Source organism: Xenopus laevis, chromosome 4S (genome assembly GCF_017654675.1).
Source record: "Xenopus laevis strain J_2021 chromosome 4S, Xenopus_laevis_v10.1, whole genome shotgun sequence".
Taxonomy (NCBI): Eukaryota; Metazoa; Chordata; class Amphibia; order Anura; family Pipidae; genus Xenopus; species Xenopus laevis.
The window spans coordinates 20,012,757-20,039,645 of NC_054378.1; the positions used below are offsets into that span (position 1 = coordinate 20,012,757).

The 26,889-nt window shown below is 41.4% G+C and overlaps 1 protein-coding gene across 2 annotated transcripts in view; it reads left to right on the forward strand.

Annotated features, from left to right (window-relative positions):
* The window catches only part of irag1.S (inositol 1,4,5-triphosphate receptor associated 1S homeolog), a 44,020-nt gene extending 20,382 nt beyond the window's left edge, over positions 1-23,638 (forward strand). For both annotated transcript variants that reach the window (XM_041561004.1, XM_041561003.1), the window contains 18 exons: positions 1,159-1,265; positions 2,130-2,197; positions 3,800-3,973; positions 4,205-4,279; positions 7,070-7,122; positions 7,356-7,925; positions 11,965-12,043; positions 13,311-13,434; positions 13,766-13,796; positions 14,832-14,972; positions 15,676-15,807; positions 15,901-16,042; positions 16,392-16,441; positions 16,739-16,846; positions 17,378-17,442; positions 19,903-20,022; positions 22,504-22,629; positions 22,953-23,638. In XM_041561004.1, the coding sequence (XP_041416938.1) occupies positions 1,159-1,265; positions 2,130-2,197; positions 3,800-3,973; positions 4,205-4,279; positions 7,070-7,122; positions 7,356-7,925; positions 11,965-12,043; positions 13,311-13,434; positions 13,766-13,796; positions 14,832-14,972; positions 15,676-15,807; positions 15,901-16,042; positions 16,392-16,441; positions 16,739-16,846; positions 17,378-17,442; positions 19,903-20,022; positions 22,504-22,629; positions 22,953-23,193 (2,406 nt within the window). In that variant the 3' untranslated portion in view covers positions 23,194-23,638. The remainder of the gene's footprint in view (positions 1-1,158; positions 1,266-2,129; positions 2,198-3,799; positions 3,974-4,204; positions 4,280-7,069; positions 7,123-7,355; positions 7,926-11,964; positions 12,044-13,310; positions 13,435-13,765; positions 13,797-14,831; positions 14,973-15,675; positions 15,808-15,900; positions 16,043-16,391; positions 16,442-16,738; positions 16,847-17,377; positions 17,443-19,902; positions 20,023-22,503; positions 22,630-22,952) is intronic.
* Positions 23,639-26,889: the final 3,251 nt, after the last annotated feature.

The following is a 26,889-nucleotide window of genomic DNA, read 5'->3' on the forward strand; positions in this document are numbered from 1 at the left end:
CCCTACTATACCTGCTATCCCACAGTCACAGTCCCTACCCAGAAACTATTAGCCCGTGGTTACTATAGGCACCATCTCTCCCTACTATACCTGCTATCCCACAGCCACACTCCCTTCCCAGAGACTATTATCCAATTGTTATTATAGGCACCATCTCTCCCTACTATACCTGCTATCCCACAGTCACACTCCCTTCCCAGAGACTATTATCCCACTGTTACTATAGGCACCAGCTCTCCCTACTATATCTGCTATCCCACAGTCACAGTCCCTTCCCAGAGACTATTATCCCACTGTTACTATAGAAACCATCTCTCCCTACTATACCTGCTATTCCACAGTCACACTCCCTTCCCAGAGACTATTATCCCACTGTTACTATAGGCACCATCTCTCCCTACTATACCTGCTATCCCACAGTCACACTCCCTTCCCAGAGACTGTTATCCCACTGCTACTATAGGCACCATCTCTCCCTACTATATCTGCTATCCCACAGTCACAGTCCCTTCCCAGAGACTATTATCCCACTGTTACTATAGAAACCATCTCTCCCTACTATACCTGCTATCCCACAGTCACACTCCCTTCCCAGAGACTATTATCCCACTGTTACTATAGGCACCATCTCTCCCTACTATACCTGCTATCCCACAGTCACACTCCCTTCCCAGAGACTATTATCCCACTGTTACTATAGGCACCATCTCTCCCTACTATACCTGCTATCCCACAGTCACACTCCCTTCCCAGAGACTATTATCCCACTGTTACTATAGGCACCATCTCTCCCTACTATACCTGCTATCCCACAGTCACACTCCCTTCCCAGAGACTGTTATCCCACTGCTACTATAAGCACCATCTCTCCCTGTCTGTCCTTATCAAAATAGGGAGATTTGTAGGTATGTGCCCCTGCTTGGACCCCCTAAATACAACACTGGTTCCAGCACTTGCAAATTACAAGTTGAGAGGAGCTGCTACATTTTCCATAAGATCTAATGTCTGTATTTCATTTGCTTCAGTTTGTTCCTTCCTATTAAGAGATTAAATGCCACACTGATGTCAATGTAGATTAACAGATGTTCTGCAGTTCTCATGCACACGCCTCCTCTAACTGTGCAGCCACCATGATATTTATGTTAATATGGTTATTAGGGCACATCTACAACTGACAGAGCACGCATTACCCCTGCCATTATCGTGCCGCAGTCTGCAAACCCTCTTGATGAAACGCAAGAGAAGAATTGCCTCGACAGACACAGGTACATAGCAACCATTTATATATCTGTTTTTCTAATCATTGTGGCCTTTAAAGGGTGAGCTGGAATTAACCTCTTGCCTGCTATTGTTCATAAAACTTAACCTTAAGTACCGTAGTACCGCTACGGTAGATTCATTGGTTCTGGGGTTCTCTTTGATCTTTGCTGTTTACTGACAATACGCAGTGGAGCAATCTCACAAAAATTGAATCTGGCCAGCATTGTTTTAAACTGACATACATGTAGCAGGTACCCAGTAGAAATATCTACAGTATGTAACCCCTGGTGTTGCCAGCAGGACATTCTATGTTGCAGCATCTTGATGGCTTTACACCTGCAGAAGTCACAACCAGCTGTGCAGAAAATGTAAACAGTCAGGCATATTTTGCTTTCAATAGCAGTGACATTTACACATCACTATAAACCTAGAAAGCATGATATTTTTATATTACAGAAGTAAAGCAGTTGAACACTTAGGCCGAATATGTTTGGGCACCCTGAAATCACTTACCTTGTGGCCTGGACCAGTTTGCGTCTTCCATAAAAATGACTCCAGCGTGGAGTACCTTCCTAACTAAACAACTGTACACACAGTACAGTACTTTTTAGCAGCGGACTATAGTGCACATGTGGCTGCCCAATGGGTACATGGGATACATGAGAAATTGGATCCAACACAGGGGGGCGATGCTCTTGAAGAAAGTACCCTGGGCTGGTGCCAAGGTTAAGGAAGACACACACCTGAATAGGTCACATGATTTTACTTACTATGGAATGCCCAACATATTTTAACCTTAATATTAATTATCACAAGAGTATACTGTATATATTTCAGTTACTCTTTTAACCCAGCCTTTCTTTCTACAGCCCCCAGGGGAGAACAAGTCGCCAGTCAAGATCCTCCACTTCTTCAAACAACAACCTAATATCTGTAGGTAAGAAGTGTAACAATACACAAGGAATATCCTGTATATACCCCCCTATATGGAGAGGTACCTACTATCCCATCCTATAACTTCTCCCTTATTCATTGCTTTCATTGCTCTCTCAGCCTAACATCAACAACTGCTCCAAGAGCCCCATTCATCGACTAAGGATAAGGTTGGGTATTCCCATTGCTCGCCTATACTAAAGTCATGTTGATCTGACTGAACTTGCCAAGAAGCTCCATGACCATATGTGATGAGTCCTATTACCCTGGCCATGGATTTCCAAGGGAGCATACAGCGTTCTTATATTTAAAAGGATAAGGAAAGTGTAAAACTTGTAGGATTGTTTACTTGTAGCTCACCCTCTTGTAGCTCAAACTCTGCTGGCATGCAACATTCTCATTCCTACCATAGACATTACAAAGTCTAAGGTATGGAGGGTGCTAATATGCATGAACAGTAAGATTTTTGGATGAAAGAATATTATATGTAAAACTGATGGCGAGTGGTTTTATGCTGAATATATTGGCGGACTCCATTTCGGCTGAATATAGAGCTTTCAGAGGGTAATATCATAAAGGTAACAAGGTTTGCTCCAGCTGTAGCAACCACTGGCTGCTCTCCTATCCAAATACCTAGAACTCTCAGAATTACTACATCAAATCCTGCAGCCATTCAAACGGAGTCACTATACACAGCTGCTCATGATAAATAGAGGCTGCACAATCCCAAACTATTTGGCTTTGGATCTAGATAGAAAACACTTCAGGTTGTTTATGGAGCAGGATCTTAGTCACCAAAACAGGGAGCCAGTTGTTTAAAGAGCAGATATTCCTTGTGCTCCACAGGCCAGCGTAACTCAACAACAAATTGTTTGGGCAAAACGCTTGGTGTTGGTAAATGTTACATGATAATTCTTTAAATAATTTGGTATTTGTTAAGGGCACCGCAGCTCACAGCTCCAACCTTAAACGGATTCTGTCATGAATTTTATGGGGTAGTTTTATTTCTTAATTACACTGTATACTGCAAATAATTCACTCTACCATGTAAGATTTCACTCATGAACCAACAAGTGTATTTTTTTTTATTTGTAATATTGGTGTGTAGGCAGCCATATCAGGCCATTTTGCCTAGCCATGTGCTTTCAGAAAAAGCCAGCACTTTAAGATGGAACTGGTTGCTGGCAGGCTGTTGTTTTTCCTACTCAATGTAACTGAAGGAGTCGTAGTGGGACCTGGATTTTACTATTGAGTGCTTTTCTTATATCTACCAGGGAACTGTTATCTTGAATCAGGGGGCTGTTTTCTGGTTAACTTCCCATTGTTCTGTTGTTGAGGCTGCTGGGGGAAGTGAGGGGGTGATATCACTCCAACTTGCAGTACAGCAGGGGGGGCACCTGGGAAACTGATATTAAATATAAAAAATCAGTTTTCTCTTTTGAGAAACAGAATAGCACTATTAACTGATGCATTTTGAAAAAAAAAACATGTTTTCCCATGACAGTATCCCTTTAAATGTCCATGCTGCCAATGACTTCAAGTGTGTAAGCTCTGCTGTCCCCTTGGTCAGTAGAACAAGTCCTTAACACTGTTATCTCTCCTTTAGATAATAAAGGGCATGCGATCGACCTGGTGCATGATAACTTGCCCAATGTCAGGATCTCAGAAGAAGACAAAAAGAAGAACCTGGAATTGTTGGAAGAAGCAAAGAAAGTCAGTGAGAGATTCCTGACACGGAGAGGAAGAAAGTCCAGATGCAGCATCTCCGACTCTCCAACAGGTACCCACTCTGACTAACAATACTCTCTGGCAGGTACTAGTTACTAGCATTTGAGTCAGTGCCATCCAACTCGTCTAGTGCTGTTGGTCTAGCTATATAGTCGTTCTAATTCCTTGCTTGGCTTCAGTCTGGTCTTACCCTGTGTATATCTAATTCATGGGTTCCCACAGCTAAATACAGGACTATGAATTTAATGTTGTGATTCTAACCTGTTTTACATTTTCATTTTAGCACTTTCTCCATCCCCAAGCCCAAAGGTTTCCCCCGTGCCACAGAATCATTTATTCACTTTTCCGCTGCCTCCAGGTATTCTTCTTATTTAATAGCAGTTTTAAGTTTACTGTGTGTCAGAAGATTTTGGTACCCACCAGTATTCCTCCCTTCTCTCTCCCCATCATCTGTTATAAGTTTTCTCTTATTTGCATTCTTCTGTCCTTCATTTTTCACTTTTTTGCATCCTTTTCCCTATTTTCTGTTGTCCACAACTGTTTGGGCTTTCCATTTATTCTCTCAGCTTCTATGTTTCTAACCTTCTCCTCATTAGTCTCTATTCTCCCTTACCCCTCTCCTCTTCTACTGTCCCTCTCGCTCTCTCTTTTCTTCCCCAACTGTTTGGCCTAACTCTCACTATCCTCCCTTTACTCTCACCTTCTATATTTCTCCTCTCAATTTGTCTCTCTACTCCCTAATCCCCTTTTCCTTTTCTCCCTCTGTCTATTACCCCCTCTCCTTTCCTTTCTTTTTCTCCCCCCAACTGTTTGGCCTTAGTCTACCACATGCTCCCTCTTCTCTCCCCTTCTATATTTCTCCTCTCTGTTTGTCTCTCTGCTTCCTAACACCCGTTCCCATCTCCTTATGTCTCTCATTCCTTATCCTTTTTTATTCATTCCTTCCCTCTTTTAGTTATTTTGTGTTTCCTTCCACATTTTCCCTGTATGCCGATCTCCCTTGGTTTCTCCCTTATCTGCTTGCTTAGCTTCCTCAGAAGAAGAGCATCCATAAGGTGGTAACTAATGTAGATGGTACTATCATAATGCTGAAAGTGACAGCTGTGATTGGACAGGTACACACTCCAATGCTATTGAACAGTATGGTCAGCATTAAGACTCCTGCAGTGGTCAAGGGTAAGAGAAGAGAGCCATGGTGCTGGCAGGGGATTTTGATAAAATGGTTGGTTAGACTATAGGGCTATCGTGATATTGCAGATGAAGCTATAATTTTTGGCCAGAAAATTCACATTTGAGTGTTAAGCATAAAATCACGTGTCAATGACAATAGGCACAGAGTGGTATAATGCCTTATCAGCTGAAATATGCAGATGGAGGAACGCCAAGTGTCCTCTAAAGCAAATATAATCCAGCTGATTGTTATCGAGGAACTGAAGTATGTGGACCTTATCTACGACGGCTATATGAATGGTGATCTTGCACCTTCCTGATGCACGAAGATATGTTTGTGTATTTTGCACATTGTCAAGGAAACAGTTCTGTATACACGGGCCCTTCACTCCATGATTTGCTGAAATTCTAAACTAATTCTAGTTCAGATAAAATAATACATTGTTCTTGATGTGGAATCTGCCGGGGCGAAACGTTGCCATACACGGATTTCTTTTTCCGCATAATTGTGCAGAATTACAGTTGTCCGGAGCCAAAAAAATTAAAGGCAGACAACTGTGACTATATTAGGTATCCAGCCCAGCCAGGCGAGGTGCTGAGTTACATGGAGAGGGGAGAACCAGAACTTAAGAGATGTGGAATTACCTGCTCTGAATACAAACACTGGACGGAGGATGACATTTAATTTTAACGAATTTCAACTGCATGAGATACAAATGAGACCGCCTATTTGGTCTCTAAATGTTGTTATATAGGACCAGTGATACACACACATAATGATAATGATCATCTGAGCAGATATTTGTATCCTTTATATGTACATCCCTGTATTGTGCTGCCACTATCAGCTCTACTGTATTTTGCCATCTTTTTCATTTCCTGGTGTTACTGTTCTTTTAAAGGGCTGTAATTGAACTGCCCCAGCCTGTGAGGACTGAGCAGCAGGAAGGGGGGATGAGTGGGTGTGTGGGTTGAACAGGTAACCAGGCCAGGTATTTCCTTTGGCGCTTATAATCCTTGGCCGAAGTTTGATTACATCCAGGGCACCATGTGCAAAGAGTGTGTATGTTCCCCATGTCTGATTGAGAACTGCTTGGTTTTCTCTGACACTCCAAATAAATACAGGCAACTTCATTGGTATGTGAATATGAATGTGATTATAACATTAGATTGTCAACTCTGCTGGGGAACGGACTGATGGGAATGTGATAGGAATTTAGATTGCAAGCTCTGCTGGAGAAGGGACCAATGGAAATGTAATAGGGACATTAGATTTTAAGCTCTGCTGGGAAAAGGACTGATGGGAATGTGATAGGGACATTAGATTGTAAGCTCTGCTGGAGAAGGGACTGATGGGAATATGATAGGCACATTAGATTGTAAGCGTTGCTGAAAAAGGGACTGATGGGAATGTGATATGGACATTAGATTGTAAGCTCTGCTGGAGAACTGACTGATGGGAATGTGATATCGACATTAGATTGTAAGCTTTACTGGAGAAGGAACGGATGGGAATGTGATAGGGACATTAGATTGTAAGCTCTGTTGGAGAAGGGACTGATGGGAATGTGATAGGTACATTAGATTGTAAGCTCTGCTGGAGAAGGGACTGATGGAAATGTAATAGGGACATTAGATTGTAAGCTCTGCTGGGGAACGAACTGATGGGAATGTGATAGGGACATTAGAGTGTAAACTCTGTTGGAGAAGGGACTGATGGAAATGTGATAGGGACATTAGATTGTAAGCTCTGCTGGAGAAGGGACTGATTTTAATTGGGTCACTGGCCCTAGAGAGCTGGGGAGAAGGTGTATTGTGTATATGCAACCAGGATGTTGCTGGACCACTGCTCCCAGTATTGCTTAACCCACTGATGTTGGTGTACGCAGGGATTTAAAGTCTAAGGTAAGGTTTTTATGGAACATGTCAAATCAAGCAGAGCTAAAATGTATGTTTTTTTTCATGTGTTTGAATACAGGTTCCCCTGAAGCATGCCCTCCTGTATTTGCTGGGCCTACACCTATAGCTCAGGTAAATGTAATTAATTTTTTTTTTACAGTCATTAATGGATATAATGAATATTAGGGAGGTATTTACCATTTTAGTTTTGGGGTTTATATCCCTTTTAAGCTCTCATTGATTCTGAAGCATTCGATCCACAAATGCCTGAGCCCTAACTCAGATGCCTTCATGCACAAGAGGTGGTACAGTTGTATGATTGCTATTGCTATACCATGTATAATGGTGTTCTTGGTTTTTTCCAGAGTGCCACAAAGGGATTAGCCGATCGGAAGCAGAATGACCAGAGGAAGGTGTCCCAAGGAAGGCTCTCACCGCACTCCCCACCTATGAAAGAAACTCTCTCTGAACAGAAGGAGAACTTCGACCCTCTGAAGCACATGTCCAACGGGCACAAAACTGGTGGAACTGACAGCTGCAAACAGTTCCTCAGTAACAATGAGAATGAGCCTGGGAAATCCATTCTAAAGAAAACCAAAGAGATGGTCTCCTTGGGGGAAGTGATGCAAGGCCCCGGGGCCACTAATCCAGGGATAAACATTAAGGGATTATCGACAGATCAGCCAGACCCTAAATTTCTTTCTAGACCAGAGCCCGGAGACCGCAGCAGTCGCCCTCCTCTCTTGAGGGCACTTTCCTGGGACAGTTTAGCACCAGCAGAGAGGGACAAAACACATGCGGGGATTCCGGAGAATGAAAAAGACTTCCTTGAGAAACTACATGACAAATGCAACAACAAACTGCCCAAGTTTGTGGGGTTTAAAGACTTTCACGTCCAGCCGGTTCGACTTCAAAAGCTGACTATGCTCAGAGAAGTGAGTGCTAGTATTGGTCCGTATTGATTGTTTTATCTGCCATGTGACTAAATTGAACCGGTGCAGTTGCCCATAGCAATAAATCAAGTCTTTCCTAGCCAGCTTGTACTAAAAGGAATGCTTGAAATACCCGGCACAAAATTCTTAATTCATTAGTGACACCCAGTGGTCAATGAAACCAGGGACACTCTCTCATCATTCACAAAGACAGCATTAAATCCAAGAGAGGTGGGTGGAAGAACGTACGTAGGCCTCTGGCAAAGAGCAGTAACCCCTGGGGGTAAAACTGCTGTGTAAAGGAGCACTAAAGGGCACCCTTTTGCACCCCATGGGTTTGTAAATAACCCTTCTGTCTGCCTTGCAAAATTTTAATTTATTTATCTTTATTTTTGGGTCAGCGGGTCTCTGGTTTGGCATTATAAATGGCATCTTGTTCCTAGGCTCAATGACTGGGGTACGCAGACTGCAAGAGGGGTGGAAGGAAAACAGTAATAACAAAACTTTAGCCACACAAGTTAGCATGGCCCTTTAAGGGAGAGATGTTTGTCAGAAGGAATATGAAATGAGGAGCTGTGGGGTACATGGTTGTTTAAACAGGAACACACAGATAAACTGATGTGTCAGATTCCACAGCAAATATAATGTCAGGAGAATCTCTGGCTCCTGAAACCTTTCCTTCCTGAGCTGATAATAACAAGCCCGGGTGATTCATTGCACAGATTGCACAATCCCGACAGAGCAAGAAACCAAAGTGCTGGGACAGTAATCCTGTGAGGGAATATGAGCAAACTTTCAAGAAATCTCAAAAGAAATTAAAAAAAATATATTTATATATATTTATTCTAAATGCTGAAATGTACTAATTGGGGAGAGCCCATCATTGTGTAAGGATCCATAGGGTGGCGATAGAAAAACAATATGTACGGATTCGTAACATTGGGATAAAGACATTCATCTGTTAGGATCAATAAAGTTAGGATAAAAAGGGCAGTCTGTAATGATCCATATGGCTGGGATAAAGAGCAGTCTGTAATGTTCCCTGTAGTTGGGATATAGAGACACACCTGTTGGGATCCATAGAGGTCAATGTAAGATAAGAGTTGTCTGTAAGTATCCACAGAGTTCAGATAAAGAGAGCAGGCTCTTAGGGCAGGGGCACACAAAGCTACTGGGGAAGATCAGTCGGCCAGCGACAAATTGATTCTTCTTCGGGTGACTAATCTCCCCTAACTGCCTCCCCGCTGGCTAGAATGTAAAGCGCTGGCGGGATGGCAATCGGAGCGATTAGTTTTCTGGAGTCATAGGAAGTTGCATCACAAGAAAACTTCGGATGACTTCAGAAAACAAAGGATCCATAAGACTGGGATAGAAGAGCAGCCTGCAAAGATCCATAGGACTTTTATAGAAAGCAGTCTGTAAGATCCACGGAGTTGGGAGGTTAGCTGCAAGATAGAAAAGCAGCCTGTAAGTATCAATAGTGTTGGGATATAGACTATATTCTTGTAACCCGTCCAGCCGGTTGCTCGGTCCCAACTGACCAGCAGGTTAGGCCCAAGGTGCTTCCGGCGCATCCGCCAAATATGTGTCCAGTGTGTTCTGTGTACTCAGATCCTGCCTAAGCGTTGTTCCTGTGTATGATTTCGGTTTATGACTCTTGCCTGCCCTTTGACCTCGATCCTGCTTCTTGTTTATGCTGTTTCGGTTTTGACTCTTGCCTAGTTACTGGCTTTGATCCTTGCCGCCTGTCTTGACTTCTGCCTGGCTCTAACTACAACCGTGCCTCTTCCTAATCCTTGACTTGTTCCGGTTCCCTGCTGGTCCTGCCGCAGAAAGTTCCGGGGCCCAAAAAAGACCAGGATCGTCAGGGGTGACCTAGTTCACCGAAAGGTATGTTCCAGCAGTCTCCCTGGGATTCCTTGTTGTTGATGCTGACGACATCCCTTGAATCTATTCTGGAGGCTCTCGTACAGCGTTTGGAGACTCAGGAGGCTCAACAGGTGCATCTTTCCCAGACTGGTACCTATTACCCTTATCTATTAAGCCAGATGTTTCTTGTGCCAAGCCTTTGTGGACTCGGGAGCAGCAGGAAACTTAATAGATCAGAATTTTGCTAAGACTAATGGCCTACCGCTACTTCCTTTACTGTTCACTCTTGCTGCTCAGGCTGTTGATGGTAGAGCCATTTTTAGAGCCAGTTTGTCTCTTCCTGCATTACTTATGCCCAGCAGAAGGTTCCTCAAGCTCTTCCCTGATGCGCTTCTTTATCCCCTTCCTGTCCCCAATCAGCCCTGGATGGATATTGCCATGGTCTTCATTAGGAACTTACCTAAATCTTCAGATATGACTACCATTCTCGTTGTGGTGGACAGGTTTTCAAAGATGGCTCATTTTGTTCCATTTAAAAAGTTGCCTTCTGCGATTGTTTTCAGTTACATGGGTTTCCTTCTTCCAATGTGTCAGACCGTGGTGTTCAGTTTGTGTCAAAATTTTTCTGAGCTTTCTGCAAATTGTTAGGAATCCAACAAAATTTTTCTTCTGCATAGCATCCTCAAAGCAATGGCTTAACAGAGAGAACCAATCAGTCTTCGGAACAGTTTTTACATTGTTTTATTTCTTCCAATCAGGACAAATGGTCAGAAATTTTCTTAAGCATGATTCCTTGGACTGTTCTCCTTTCTTTTGTGTTTATGGCCAACATCCTCCAGCCCTTCCATCTACTCTCATTCGAATGGAGGTTCATGCCGTGGAGTCTTTGGTACAAGAACATTTGGTCCTAGTTACGTTAAGCCTTACTAAAAGCTTCTCTTCATCAAAAGACTGCTGCAGATAAATGTTGTCCTGCTCCTTCCTTCAAAGTAGGGGTCTCTGTGTGGTTGTCCACAAAGAACATTAGACTCAAACAACCATCACCTAAATTAGGGCCTTGCTTTATTGGTCCTTTTATTATCAAGAGCATCATTAATCCTGTGTCAGTAAAGCCAAGTCGGCGAATACGCATCCAGCTCGTTTGTGTCCGACGCATGCGCGTCTGAAACATTGTTCCAAATAGGGGCTTGTGCCTGCATCCAATTGGACACTAATTAACTGTTCTATGAGTCAATTGGTTCCCTTTCCTGTCTGTCAAGTCTGCTCTTCTCCCATTGGCTCCTAGCCCTTTAAATAGCTTCTTCCCTTTCCTCTCCTTGCCCAAGCTGGCTTCTGTGTACTCAGATCCTGCTTAAGCGTTGTTCCTGTGTATGATTATGGCTTCTGCCTGCCCTTTGACCTCCATCCTGCTTTATCCTTCTTGTTTATGCTGTTCCGGTTTTGACTCTTGTCTGGTTACTGTCTTTGATCCTTGTCGTCTGTCTTAGCTTCTGCCTTGCTCTAACTATGACCATGCCTCTTACTTGCCTGTACTTCACTAATCCTTGACGTGTTCTGGTTCCCTGCTGGTCCTGCCGCAGAAAGTTCCGGGGCCCCAAAAGCCGATGGTGACCAGGATCGTCAGGGGTGACCTAGTTCACCGAAACGTACATTCCAGCAGTCATTTAAGTATTCATATACACTTCAACACCGTTCAGGCTTACCTAATTTTCTGCCTTACACGCAGATAAAGTATATATAGCATTGAACAAGGTTACGTCTTGATTCCCACACACAATTCACGGAATCAGTGGATGGGGTTAAGTATTTGAATAGAGGGATCCCTCCTCATACATGCAGTGTTGCTTGTTTTTAAGTTGTTTTAATCAGGGTGCTATGGCATGGTGTTTTTTTGTATATATAATTTGTATATTATTTATTTAAGGATATTTCTGGCTGTTGGGGACTCTTTTACACAACTGCTATTGATTTTATTTCAATAGCCTTGAGACACTTTGATGAGCTCCTGAGACCTTGAATTAGGAACAATTATAACTCTTTAGAACTTATCAACATTTCTCCTTCTAAATCCTACAAGTGCAATATGGAAGTTCCTAGTAGTTCTACACACATATACACAGGCATACTGTACACACACAAAGGAGTCGGCATTTACTTTTCCTCTCCTTTGCAGGAACACAAGTTGATGAGGAGTCAGAATCTGACAGGACAGAAACTCCCAGATCTGAGCGAGGCAGCCGAACAGGAAAGAGGTGCAGTATGGAAGGTGTCAGATATGTTGTTAGGGTTCAGGTACAGGAACAGAAGGGGCCTGTCCGTGGGGATGCAGCTTAAACTCAGAGGAAAGGGTGGAATGTTTTGTCTGTTATTTCTGTGAATGAGGTTTAAAAAATCTATGGTTTGAGGACTGCATTGGCACATTTATGAGGTCCTTGTCCAACAGGTCTCCATAGGCCAGCTCTATGATCCAATCGGATCAGCCCAATATCAATCTTTTAATTAGTCTTCCCCCCCCCAAAGACTGTCACCGCTCCAGTCAATAATGAAAACTGCTGCAAGGTTCATAAACCTAAGCAACTGCTCCTCCTCTGCCATGCCACTGGCTTCCGCCACCTTTCAGAATAAAATTCAAATTAATGACCCTGACATTCAAAGCATTTCATAACTCACCCTACATCTCTGGACTCATCTCTATACACTCACCCAACCCCTTACTACGCTCCTCTACTGGCCTGCTACTCAACTCTTCTCTCATTTTCTCCTCACACACATTCAAGACTTTGCAAGGGCTGCACCCCTCCTCTGGAATTCTCGGCCACGGTTGGTCCGACTTTCTGCCAACTTTTCTGCTTTCAAAAGATCTCTTAAAACAAATTTGTTTAGAGAAGTCTACCCTCACTCTGCTTAACTACCAAATGCAAAACCACATACTATACAGTATCTCTCACCCACTTAATTCTGATCTTGCCCACACCTTGTGTCTTATTCCCTTCCCTTTAGATTGTAAGCTCTTTTGTACAGGCCCTTCCACGCTTTTTGTACTGGCATCGGGCGTGATATATTTCACTCCATATGTTCTATGAATGTAATTCATGCGATTTACTTTACAGCGATGCACAATATGTTGGTGTTCTATAAATACTTGTTAATAATAATCAATCCCCTTAACATCTTCATCTACACATTCCAGACGTTTATTGTGTGAATATTTAAGCAATACAGTTCAGTTCCCCCTTTCCTTATTTTGTGTGACCCTACTCATGTGTTATAGGTCTGAGCCAGTTGATAAGTTCCCTATAGACTCCCGGCTTGGATTATTCTTGTCTGTTAGTTACTCACGTCCTGCTGTGGTTGCTATCTCAAAAAGTTCAGACCCATACTGAGCCCCGCAGTTCTCTCTCTTATTTCCCTGCACTCCGCAGCACAGAAATGGTTCATTTTAGGTGGATTTTTGGGGGTTAAAGGGATTGTATTACATCTTAGCTAAATATAATGTTTTTGTTATATATATATTATAAGGTCCATCTCCAGTTCCTTCCCTGTCGGATGATGTAGAAGAAGCCAAGGGGGAGTCGGATGTTATGCCCAGTATCCCGGATATTCTCTTACGGAAGCTACGCGTGAATCGGTGTTTGTCCAACAGGTACAGACTGAAGGCCACTAGGGGGGAGTTACAGAGAATACCCATGGGGTAATAGAGAATTGGAGAAATCAGTCCTGAATATGAAAAAATATTGAAATTAGGAATGTTATTGTGATGGACCCCCTTGGGCCTGGCAGCAGCATTTTGATTTTCCTTAAATTTCACTGGCCACCCTCTCCCATAACACCTCAGCTGCTAGTATTAATTTACTAAGCCTCATGGGGATGCCCGATCCAGTGACTCGATGCTCAAATGGATATGACTAAGCAATAACGTTTCCTTACCTTGTGTTACTTCTACCTCTCTGTACTGACTCTGTTCTTCGTTGCAGTGCCCCGCCACTGACTGAAAAGGAAGTAGAGGTGAGACACGCAAATATGCAAAATCATACGCACTCTCAAGTAAATTCACAAACATACTGACGTAAATGCAAGCAGGTAACTACCAAAAATATAAGAAACATAAGTTAAATAAGGGAAACACGGTAAGTGTATAAAGAGCAGGTGTCTTTTACAGGTTTTGAGGGAGCACAGTTGCACACATGGAAAAGGTACTGTCCATGGTGCCCGTCTGAACAAAGGGTAATTAAAGGCCAACAAAGCATTGCGCCATTTATTGTTCCATGTCAGTTGCACAGCATATCTATGGCAGTCAAATGTCATCCCACAGAAGCTACCCTCTGTTGCTCTCTCTCTCTCTATCAGTTGTTCTGTAATCATCCATATTTATACAACAAGTGGAGGAGCATGGGGCTTGGTGTGGCTAGAACCATGTGGAGTCTGGGTAAAAGGGAACTGACCTAAAATCATCCAAAGTCTAGTTAGGTTAACATGTCTTGGGCATTACTGTCTAGAAAATACACTGGCTACCTTCCACTGAATTCAATTAGATTTCTATTTGGCAAAAACAATACAGTACAACATTTTCAATCTTTAAACCACCTCTACTAACTGTGCCAGGCAATAAAGTCAACAGAAGGTGGCACGTATACCAACTAAGGAGCACAGGTTGTTGTGTTGGCAGAACCAGGTGTGGTCTGAGCAGAAGGAGATTGTCCAAATATCATCTCTTTGGCAAACCTGTGTAGAAAACACTTTATGTACAGTTGCTCTCAACAGACAATTTTAAAAGAAAGGATCTTCGTTGCCAAAGTGATCCTATATTTTAAGGCTGTGCAGCAGCCCTGTAACTTAGGTTCCCCAATCCTTTTTGCAGCTTTATTAACCATTCAAGTACGGATTTGACACTTTCCAAGGGTGGGTGATGGTACAGCTCTGATGCTTACCATTGAAACTTACTAACTTCCCTTTGCATCTGTATTAAAAATGGGAAGAAGCCCCTTTGAAAGTTCTGCCACTTGGCCGATCTGTTTTAATATCCTTGTGTCATTTTTCCAGAATGTATTTGTTCAGCTCTCACTGGCATTTCGGAATGACAGCTACACCCTAGAATCCAGGTTGAACCAAGCTGAGAGGGAGCGGAACCTGACAGAGGAAAACAATGAGAAGGAAATAGAAAACTTTAAAGCAACTATCATGGTGAGTTGAGCTCACGGAAGGGGGGCTGAATAAAACACAGTATCGGTGCCAAAGTTTTGGCCCTTGTAAATGAGTTTGAATGGTGGTGCAAAACTGTCTGCATTCATAGAGAAGGAAACATACCACAAATGTTAGGACTTTGGCTTTACCCTTCACAATCACTGATTTGGTCTCCCAGATTACCATTCTTATAATGGTGCCCACCAAAAAGATATTTTTTTTTAAAAATTAGACATTTACAAAATAGAGAAGGAAATAGAGAACTTTAAAGCAACTATCATGGTGAGTTGAGCTAACGGAGGGGGTGGGGGGATGGAATAATACACACAGTATTGGTGCCAAAGTTTTGGCCCTTGTAAATGAGTTTAAATGGTGGTGCAAAATTATCTGCATTCATAGAGAAGGAAACATACAAAAGATGTTAGGACTTTGTCTTTACCCTTCACAATGACTGATTTGGTCTCCCAGATTACCATTCTGAATCCCCTATCTGGTGGCCTGTAGAACCACTAGAACAGTAGAACCACTAGAGTCCACTGTGAATGAACAATGATCATAAGCTTTGAATGGTGCCCACCAAAAAGATATTTTTCTAAAAATATGACATTTACAATCTTGTGGCTTGCTCTAGCTTTGAATAGTCTAGAGGTGATTGGGTGCATGTGTCCCTTTTAGATGACCATCTGTCTGACTTTCCATTCAGTCTTCAGTTTCCATCTGGCAAAACAGCGAGCACAGGGAGGCATACCAGAGGCTGCTGGAAGACATTGCAGTCCTACACTGCTTGACCAACAGGCTCTCAAGTAGGGCAGAAATGGTTGGAGCTGTTCGGCAGGTGAGTGCTTTTCTAGGTCAGTATCTTTGGCGGTTACACATATGTATAGCCAACAACAAGGCATGCTATTCTTAATCTCCCACAATCCCACAGGAAAAACGCATGTCTAAGGCCACAGAAGTCATGATGCAGTATGTTGAGAACCTGAAGAGGACGTATGAGAAAGATCATGCCGAGCTGATGGAATACAAAAAACTGGCCAATCAGAACTCCAGTAGGAATTCCAGCGGCTCCGGTAAAGATGCTTGATGTATACTTGTGTATATATATATATATATATATATATATATATTATAGTACAAACACCTGCACTCTGTCCACTTTTTTCTCCAGGCCGGGTGCTCGGTCAAAGTCTTTATATATGCATAGAATGGACCAGCACACCGTTTTCTTCAATCAAACGTGTTTATTCAATACACACTGTGCATCCAACGTTTCGGCCCGCATGCGGGCCGAAACGTTGGATGCACAGTGTGTATTGAATAAACACGTTTGATTGAAGAAAACGGTGTGCTGGTCCATTCTATGCATATATATATATATATATATATTTGTCATAGTGACTCATGATGTATATATTACAGATGATGGGGTACCACGTTCATCAAGATCCATGTCACTAACAATCGGCAAGGTATGTTATCTTACCCTGTGGTGTATCACGCCAGAATCATTTATTACTACTATAGAATTAATTCACTTTGAAAATAAAATGAGTGTATACAATTTTTTCATTTGGAAAAGAAGGTTGAACTTGATGGATGAGTATTTTCTCAACATAATTTAATATGATACAGCATGCGGAGAAAGTGTATATTCTTGGTAGACTGATGATCCTCCACCTTCAAGCTGAGGACTTTGGCAAACCGGATTTTTTGTATTGCAGTTGTATCTGTTTCACTAATCTGAGATTCTTTTTATTGTGTCCTAGAACATGCCACGTAGAAGGGTCAGTGTGGCTGTGGTCCCCAAATTCAATTTACTGAATATCCCTGGGCAGTCACCGAGCACATCTCCTTTACCCACTATGCCATCCCTTGTGAGTAAACACAGCACTGACACCATGTTTATTCCTTTATCTACCTTCAACCTTTCTGATTAAACTTCCTTGATGTGGATACCTGATGGGGCTGTTTATAAAACATGGGTATGGATTACTGTGTCATAACTTTGATATCTCATACCACAGAAGGAAGGGAGTCTTCCATCCTTAGTACAAAGTGTACATAAAGGGTCCCACAAATCATCTTATCCAGAGTTTTTGGAAAAGGCAACCAAGAGCATGACCACTTTTTGGGGTTTCTTTCTATTTCTCTTCTATCCTTCTATCTGGTCTGACATGGTTTGGGGGAAAAGTATTTCTGGGGTCAGAGATAGCCTAGCTTGCATGGGAGTGGGAGGCATTTCTGCTTGGGCCCCAGTGTTACCTACCAACATTAAATCTGTTACCCCCCCATATACTGTACTTGCCCTTTTTGACATTAACTGTGGACTTCTCAACAGTGATTTCCCAGGAGTTTGCCATGAACACAAACATGTCTCTAACCTAAAATTACAATTTTTTTTTCAGACAGAGTCATCTAGTGGGAGAAGCAGCTCACCCATCCCCCCTATGCAGTCTCCTCTGATAGAAAAGTAAGATTTCTTGTGTTATTCTTGCTTATGCAACACAAAACAGGCTCTCAATGAGTTTGAAGTGATAGACATCTGATTTGGCCACATAGATGACCAAATAAAGTTGACCTACCAATGGCCAGAACTTTAAAAGAAAAGAGGATATATAGGATCCTGGTATGCCAATGCCCTTTATAGGCGCTAGTGGCAGGGGAAGACCAGGTTTTCTGTCTGGACAAGCCAACTAAGATCCAAGGTGTTCTTGAGGCACTCTGCATGCCCATAAGTGAATTCACCCAACTTGATCATTGTACTTTTATATGTAGAGCTGACTTAGTTTAGATAGATGTAGACATCTGGCAAAGTGGAATTCATTTAAAACTGACTTGATACCCACATTAAGTTGCATTGGGACCAGCCTTGAATTTATGGTAGGAAGTTGAGATGATTGGATCTAAGGAAACACATTCAGTAGGGTGTATTTCTCCTTTATGGAAAGAAAAAGGACTCCACCCATTATTCAATGGCAGGTTCTGATGAATATTTCCATGGAGACAAAGGATGTCTATCACACTGGAAATAAACGCCCACTGCTTCCATATACTGGGTCCTGCTCTTAAAGCTTTTATCATCTTTTCAGGAAATTCTATTTACTTTAAGGGAATTAACTTGCTGACATGGGAAAATAACAGGGAACTTGTAAAGAGGATGTGAAAAACTAAGGCAAAACGGCACAGGCCGTTTGCTGTCAGGCTTGAATAGAGTATTGAATTCTGAGCAGTAAATCATTTAGCAGCTCAAGGGGTCATCAGTATTAAGGTTAGGAATGTCACTCAGCAAGGAGAAGGACTTCTGATTCCTATGGAATTCCACTGAACTAACACATATTTAGGTTCTGTCATCACAGAAATAAGGGCTTATACGTTGCTCCACAGCAGCTGAAATGCAAGGAGTGGCATTAAAATAAAATTGGGGTTTCAACACTGGATGCATCTTCTTGTGATTCACATTGGTGATGGATCTTGCCTGGTCTTAATATCAATTAGCTGTTCAATTAAAAGGAATGATCTATCGTCAGATATGTAAAGTTGATTAGAAAAGAAGGGATCTGACTTCTGTCAGTGTTTGAATTTTTTGTATAAGAGAAAAGAAGTCAGTACTTCTGGGACTGTGGTCTAAAATTTTATTTTAACTAACTGAATTGAAGAGCTATCTTTTCAAAAAAAACACAAATTCCAGAGCACTTATAGTGAAAACAGTTAACAAGAATACAGATAGGAATCTCCTTAATCAGGGCTGAAGGAAGCGCCCAGATCACTATCAAGAGTTTTAGTTTGTTAAAAAGAACCCCCCTAAGGTTTTATCTAAAATTGTATAAACTGATGAGAAATAGCAGACTGACGCGCGTTTCGCAATTTGCTCTGGAATTTGTGTTTTTTTAGAAAAGATAGCTCTTCAATTCTACCAAGGGCACAAATAAGCACTCACCCCAAATATCCCCCTAACTGGCCTTCAGGTTGGGCTCCCTTAGCTCATAACAAGGTTACAGATATATAGAAACATTGGGGTAACAGTCACCCTGCTATAATTCCAGGGGTACCAGGGCACAAATAAGCATTTACAGGTCTTCAGGCTGGGCTCCCATGCCCATAAAAATTGGGTAACATCACACTGATATATTTCCAGGGGTACCCAGGGTATAAATAAGAACTTGCCCCAAATTTCATCATATAGTAACTGGCCTTCAGTGATGATCTTTTTAATTCATAGCAATATATATATATCCAAGCCTTGGTGTATCCCATAATATATAGGACAATAAATGTTCATCACAAATCTCATCTAATTGACCTTCAAACTGGGCTTTTATGTATATTTTCCAAATCTAACAAAAATAGACCTATAGGCTGAGCCACCTCTGCCACTAATTCATGTAACAGTGGGGGGAGTCACACATTAGGTAACCAAACCTAATTAATTTCCCCTGATTTAGTAATAAATCGATAGCTTAAACTCAGAAAAAAACATTACATTAGAGATATAAATCAAAGCTCAGAATTTCCCAAACAGACCATGAAGTCAGTTACTTTGTCCCTTGGCCCTTGTGCACTTTACATTTTCTTTGTTTTCTGAACAGTTGGCCATTTCTTAACTCTACACCCACCCCCTGCACTGTAAATTCTCAACATTCTGCTTTGTCTGGAAGCAGAAAACCCTTCCTTGTTTCTTCAGATTCATATAATGAATGGATTTGTTGCCTTTCAAACATGTAAGACATGGCACAGAGATATCCTTTAGCTGTTGTTTCAAAACTACCCAATGAATATGTGATTATTTAAGAGCCTAATGTAAATACAGGACATTTGCAATTATACATTTGGGTACGAGCTGCCATATTGTTTCCCACAGAACATTCCTTCCCTGTATATTTGTATTTATAGACACATTATGCTTTACAAACCTTTCTTTCCAAATGAATAGTGCAAAGATAAGCTCAGAGACAGAATGTGAGGCACCAGTGGGGGTTCCAGGTCGGAATGAACAGGATGAAATCAGGCCAGAAATGAAGGCAAAGATTGAAGAGGAGGCTTACAACAAGGGGTACAAATGTCTAATCTACAAACTTTCTCCAGTAGACTGTGTGTGTGGGGGGGATTATAGGTATTAATGGTATTTCAGAATAGGTTACAAGCAGCTTGATTATTATATCAGCGTTTGAGTCTATTCTAAATTGTGTTGGGGTCTGGCACTAATTGGATTTTTTTTTATGGGAGATTCTTTCCTTATAGCGGAGGAATCCCCATGAGGTTTCCCTGAATTCCAGCGCAACTATAGAGGAAGCAGACCCCGCATTTGCATGGGGGCCTGGGGAACAGGGGGGCTCGGACTGTGGGGTCTGCTTCCTTTATAGCTAATAAAAAAAAAACCTCCTCCCCAGTAGCTCTCTTACCCGGGACACAATCAGGTTGGAGTGGGCGGAGTCGGTGCAGGGGTGGGTCAGAGGCAGGATGTGGGCGGACAGAAGCAGGATGCGGGACGGGAAGAGGGTGGGAGGGCTCCGCCTTCTTCATCAGGGAATAGGAGTGTCAGTGCATGCAGCGTCTTTAAAACACATACTGTTGCGATAAATTTACCCCAGCAACCAGTAAATATATATATATATATATCTATAACAATGAAAGCTGACAAGTTCATAAAGATACAAGTGGTTGCTAGGAACTTATTCCAGCAACCGCCGCAAATGCTCTATAAACACAAAGTGACACAAAGATATAAAAAATAAATCAAATTGAATGTGAACTCAGCGTAAAAGCTCTCCATCATTAGAAAATCAACGAGTATAAAAAAGGCCTATTAAAGTGTACTTGTTTGCTAGGGAGCTATCTTAGCAAACATTATGAGTGTATTATTAGTGCAGTAATAACTCAATTAAAAGTGTTAGTAAGAAAGACATACCGGTATGTATTGTTGCTATCTAACAATAAAGAATGAATACTAGCAAAATAAAATTAAATAAACGTAACTATTAAGTGCACTTGGTTGCTAGGGGCTATACCTAGCAACCGACAAAAAAAGGTGTATTTGCAGGCTTACCTAATTAACATTTTTTTTAAATATTTTTAAAATATTAAAAGCAGCTAAATCAAGTTCCCTATTAAGACCATATTGAAAAAATTAGCAGACACTTCCAAAGACTAATCTTACAGGCAGACTTGTAAATTAATAAGTATTTTTATTTCAGTATACGGTTATCCGCTTCCTCAGCTGAAGGTTCAGGGTGGTGCACCTGGACCCCTTCTACAAACTGGCGAGTTTTTATTTTGAGACCTGAGAATTCTACTACAAATTATCACCTATCAGTGTTTATTATTCTATTTCCCTATTAAGACTGCCAGGTACTAAACTCCCTAACTTAAAAATCCAAAATGTTTTCTGCTTCCGCAGTAGTAGGAAACGGTCTCCCCCTTATGGGGAATATGCTCAAGTCCCACAAAGACCAGGCCCTTGGATCACCAGCATGATGTTCAACAAAATGTAGGGGTACACTGTGTTTTAACATGTGGTTCCTGATTTTTCTCACATGCTCCCCTATCCGTATACCTAATGCACGTTTAGTCCATATAGATTTCTAAGCAAAGCAAACAAGTACACGTTAATAGGCCTTTTTTATTTATTGGTTGCCAGGGTAAATTTATATCAACGGTATGTGTTTTAAAGACGCTGCATACGCTGACATTCCTATTCCCTGATGAAGAAGGCGGAGCCTCTTGAAATGCGTTGGAAGTTAGGAGCAGTCAGCGTCTTCTCCTTTGATATCTCTATTGCTTGTACTTTTATCCACTTTGTGAGTAGATATTTGTTTTAACTATTTATACAATATTAAAAGCTTTAATAATTGTATTGCATATTGTTTTCTCACACACTGACTGAATGAGTTGCCATTGCAGAAACGCTATTTTGAAAAGCGACTCTCAACATTGTACTTGTGAGTATAGAGGCGGGAGGGGGAGCACTGTGGTGAACCCTTACCTGATACACACTACTCACATTCCCTGCTAAGTGGTAAAAGGATTTTGAAACCTTGCAACTACTACCATTGGTGATACACTATGGGAGTTTTCCCTTGTGCGCTCTCTTTTTCTTTTTAAGCATATATATAAGTGTATTAGACATCTTCCTATAATTCTGAGCCCTCTGTAAAAGCCCATGAGTCACTTTGGCTTTCTGAAATCGGCCCAAGGTTTTCTCTTGAGGAAACTTCAAAAAATGAAGTGAGGCATATGTTTTCCTACCATTGATTTATGTTATTGCCAGCGTGAAAGCATTTGCAGATGAGTCATCCACAGAAGAGCAGGTCCAGTGTGCCATCAGGCTTAGAGTTCCAAAATATATACATTTTAGCAACAATAATAATTATTCCATGATTTCAAGCCACAATGTCTCTTTAACTAAACACGGCCATGGAGAGTTTCACTGGACTCATCATCTGTATGTAATAACTGGAACCATTGGGACATCGTTTTGCATCCATGGAATGGAGATATAGGCCTTGACGTGTTGGTTGTTTGATTGTTTCTAAAGGTATCAAGAAGGTTTAAAAAAGATGCAAGGAATAGCTATATTTAAGGAGGAAGAAGAGGAGAAAGCAAGTGAGGTTACAGCTGAGTGTGAAGATGAAGCAAAGGAGGAAATAAAGCTCAAAAGCAGGTGAGAATCTGTGGCAACTAAGTAAAAGATAGAAATCTTATGGGGTGCTGCTTTGAATAGAGGGTGTTTACCAACATAACTGAAAGTCCTGGGACATTGAGATACATCTCAACATAGAACAAAGTCTCAAATGGGCCTTGTGGGTCTAGCAGTTATTTTCTCCTATGTAGTACCCCAAAATATAAGAACATAGTCAACGGCTTCCCAATTTCCATGGGCGATTAGACTGATGTAAATCTGTACCATTTCCTTTTTCCAAATATTTTCACACAGTGAGCCAGGAATCTACTAGTATATAAATGTTTTCCGGTTTTATTTTACAGTAAGATTGAAGAGTGCTTTGATTATATACAAATGCTGTATCCCAAGTTACTGACTCATTGGAATGTCCTCTCTATTGTGGCTGCTGGGATAGTCCTCCTCGCAGTCTTGTTAAGCATCTACAACTCTTTGACTTCCTGCTCGGAGCTACCAGCTGGCCACCATGGGAAAGCATCATGTTCGGCCTCTCAGAGATATTCCTGGTGGACTTCAGGACTACCCCATAAGCAGCAGCGGCAGTGAAAGATGGAGGTAGTAGGATGGAAAAGTGCATATACACTGAATTGTGCAGGGAATACTATATAGTACATGTGCATCCAGTCAAGCCGAGGATTCCTGGTGCCTCACATGGACTGGATTACTGCCCAGAGGGCAAACCTCAAAGGAATGACCAAGAACAGAAGTCAACAGTCTCCACTCTAATGTATTTTCTTTTGTAGAATAAGCATTCCATCCAAATGACAATTCCATTCATTCAGCATCCAATTGGAAAATACATTCCGGTCAAGTCTGAAAAATTTCTGGTGCCTCATATGTGAATTTTCTGACCACTTTCTGATGCAGATATTAATTTTCAAATTTTTTTCCTACTTTCCTTTTTATTTAGGGAATGTTCACTCTGTGACACACACATATAATGTACCCAAAATCTAAAGCAGTGGTATTAAAGAAGTTACTGTACCCAAGATACTTGTGAACTCCAAGAATCAGTTGTGTATTATAAAGGATATTAGAATCCTTGGAGGGTTTTGTGACCATATAAAGGCACAAGGCTGCAGGCTGAGTTATGCAGGGAACTCTGAGTATCACTCCTGTATTATAAGGGATAATTTACCCCCTACTGTAAATGATAAGAATATTAGAAGTTACTGAGGGGTTCTGTGACCATATAAAGGCACACGACTGTAGGGTAAGTTATACAGGGAACTCTGAGTATCACTCATGTATTATAAGGGATTATGTACCCCCTACTGTAAATGATAAGGATATTAGAAGTCACTGATGGGTTCTATGACCATATAAAGGCACAAGGCTGCAGGCTGAGTTATGCAGGGAACTCTGAGTATCACTCCTGTATTATAAGGGATAATTTACCCCCTACTGTAAATGATAAGAATATTAGAAGTTACTGAGGGGTTCTGTGACCATATAAAGGCACAAGACTGTAGGGTAAGTTATACAGGGAACTCTGTATAATGCATGTATCATAAAGCATAATATATTCCCTACTAAGAGTATTAGAAGTCACTGAGGGGTTCTGGGACCATATAAAGTCACAAGGCCACATGCTGAGTTATACGGGGAACTCTGAGTATCACAAGGCACAAGGTTTTCTTTACAGGCCATGATGTTTGCTGTGTATTGCCACCCTGGGACACAGTGGGGCAAATTCACTAACAGGCGAAAATTCGCCAGCGATGGCTTCGTGCACATCGCAACACTTCGCCAGGTGTAAACTAGCCTGGACAACGCTAATTCACGAAGATCCGAAGTTGCGCACAGGATACCGAACACTGGCGAAATTACGCTCAGCAGTTCGAAGTTACGCTAGCGTTGGCTAATTAGCATACGGCGTGCAGCTAAAGTACAATGGCCATATATGCTGCAGCAAATACATTACACTACACAAGGCTAGTTGTTATAATGCCCTACACATGCGCCCACAGTATAGTTTAGGTGCCATATGTTAGCAAATGTAGGGGGGAAGGAGGATACCCGAAAAATAAATTTACGATCTTTTTCAGTCTATCACCCTTTAAATAGGAAAAAATGCCAGTGTTTTTTGGGACTTTTTTTTGAGGAACTCCTATCTACTCTATTGCACTTTGCCTGGTCTGAAGTGGCAAAGGCAAGTCTGGCGATAAAGGTAAGGGTCAGTAAAATCAAAAACTTAGTGAATTTGCGTAGTAACGCTCTTTTGCCAGACCGTAAATTCGCTGGCATTAGAGTTCGAAGTTGCGCCAGAAACTATCTCCTTGGCGAAATTACGCCAGCGAATTTACGCCAGCTACCGTTAGTAAATTGGCGAAGTGCCGAAATGACGTCACGCTGGCGAATTTTCACCAGCGTTAGTCACTTCACCCTTTAGTGATTCTGCCCCAGTGTCGGTATGTTTTATTCAAATTTTCTAAAATTAATTTTGTTTTATACAAAGTGCCCTCTCATTGTCAACACTAATGTGTCATTAATATCCTCCCATGGTGGGATTAGCGTATGTGAGCAAGTGCACAGAGCATTTAGAGGGCCTAGTGTAAGTGCAACATTAAGCTTGACATTTGAGGTGTAATGCTGTGAGGATGGTGTCTATGATAAGGCTTTGTCTGGGATGAGGGTTACAAGAAATCTTTCATCGAAGCCCATTAGTAGATATCAAGTAGTTTTAAGTTGTACCTTGCAAGCTATCCCTCTGTACAGTGCATTGAAATCAATGAATTCCACCCTTTAATTGTACACTGAAGAGATTCTTTGATCAACTGATAAGGGAAATCTATGCTACTAAACTTTGCACCGGTGTGTTCTGCCTTATTGTATTGCACAAGTGGCACAGTTGTTTCAAACCTAAATTTCGCACAAACTATTCTGAACTCAGCCTACCCAGACTGTAAATATAATCAGCTCCATTTTTTTCCCATTACCAAATCATTTCACTAAGATTCCTTCCTTATCAACTTCTACGTCCTGTTTTGTGGAAGCAAACATCCCAAGACCTTATTTCCATTCCCACCAAGAGAGGATTAGAAAGAACTGACTTTTTACATGAGATGATACTAAAATAACTTTCAGTTTAGTTCTACAAACCCATCAGCTTTAAACCTTTTATGGCTGAGAAGTTTTCAGACAAATCTAGATATCATAGAGACATGGTGCCAGTAGAAAGGCATGGCTTATAAAGGGGTGGTTATTTACGCACAATGAAGACCATGATATTCTTAGGTTATTTGTAATTCCCCTTCCATTGGATGGGTAGGAAATCACCCTAATATAAAGCCATGCTTTTCAAGAGCAAGGTCATCGACCCATCTGACAACAAAGAATTTTAACTCTTATTAAAGACAAAGATGAATAACAAGACCAATCTTATATAATAATTAAGATTAAGGTGCAATGGCAAAGCTACTTAGATCACTTCCATCTTCAAGATACTGATAATAACACTTAGGGGGTTATTTATCAAGGTCTGAATTAATCTCAATATTGGCTGCTACAAACTCCGATCTAACTCGATCAGGTTTTTAACGCTTATTTATTATTACATTTTCCTGAAAATTACCTTTGCAGGAAAAGCTTAGATTTTCACGATTTTTTCGGGAGTTTTCACCCGAAAGCTCAGAAAACCCTGAAATTGCCCGAAACCCCAGACACAACCAAAACTGTTCCCATTGACTTTTATGCAACCTCGACAGGTTTGAGATGCTGTGTTTTTATATTTGGGCTTTTTAGCCCTCAGGGTTTAATAAATTCAGAAAAATTTGTGATTTTTTTTAAAGCCTATTATAACACAAAAAATCACGAATTTTTCGGATTTCAGGAAATTTCAGAGCCCCTTAGTATTCCCTTTATGATATTAAGAACAGAAATGTAATTTAAAAGGATTATGAAGTTACATGAGTCAAGTCTGTAAGCCTAGTCAATACAAAATATTGTTTTCATGTTGTCCTATTGTTACCATATTGATCAGCTATCTTCACCTTACCTGAATATCTCCCTCTTCTCCTACTGTCTTTATCTTGCCTGACAGTTTCCCTCTTCCTTGACTGTATTCATCTCTATCTCCATCTTTGAATGTCTTCATCTTGCCCTACTGTTTCCACACTGCCCTACTTTCATCATCTTACTCTACACTACTCCAACTTTTCCTACATTTGCTTCTTGACCTGCTGTTTTCTTGCTCGACTATCTCCATCCTGTCCTACTACACACTGTCCACCCTTTACGATC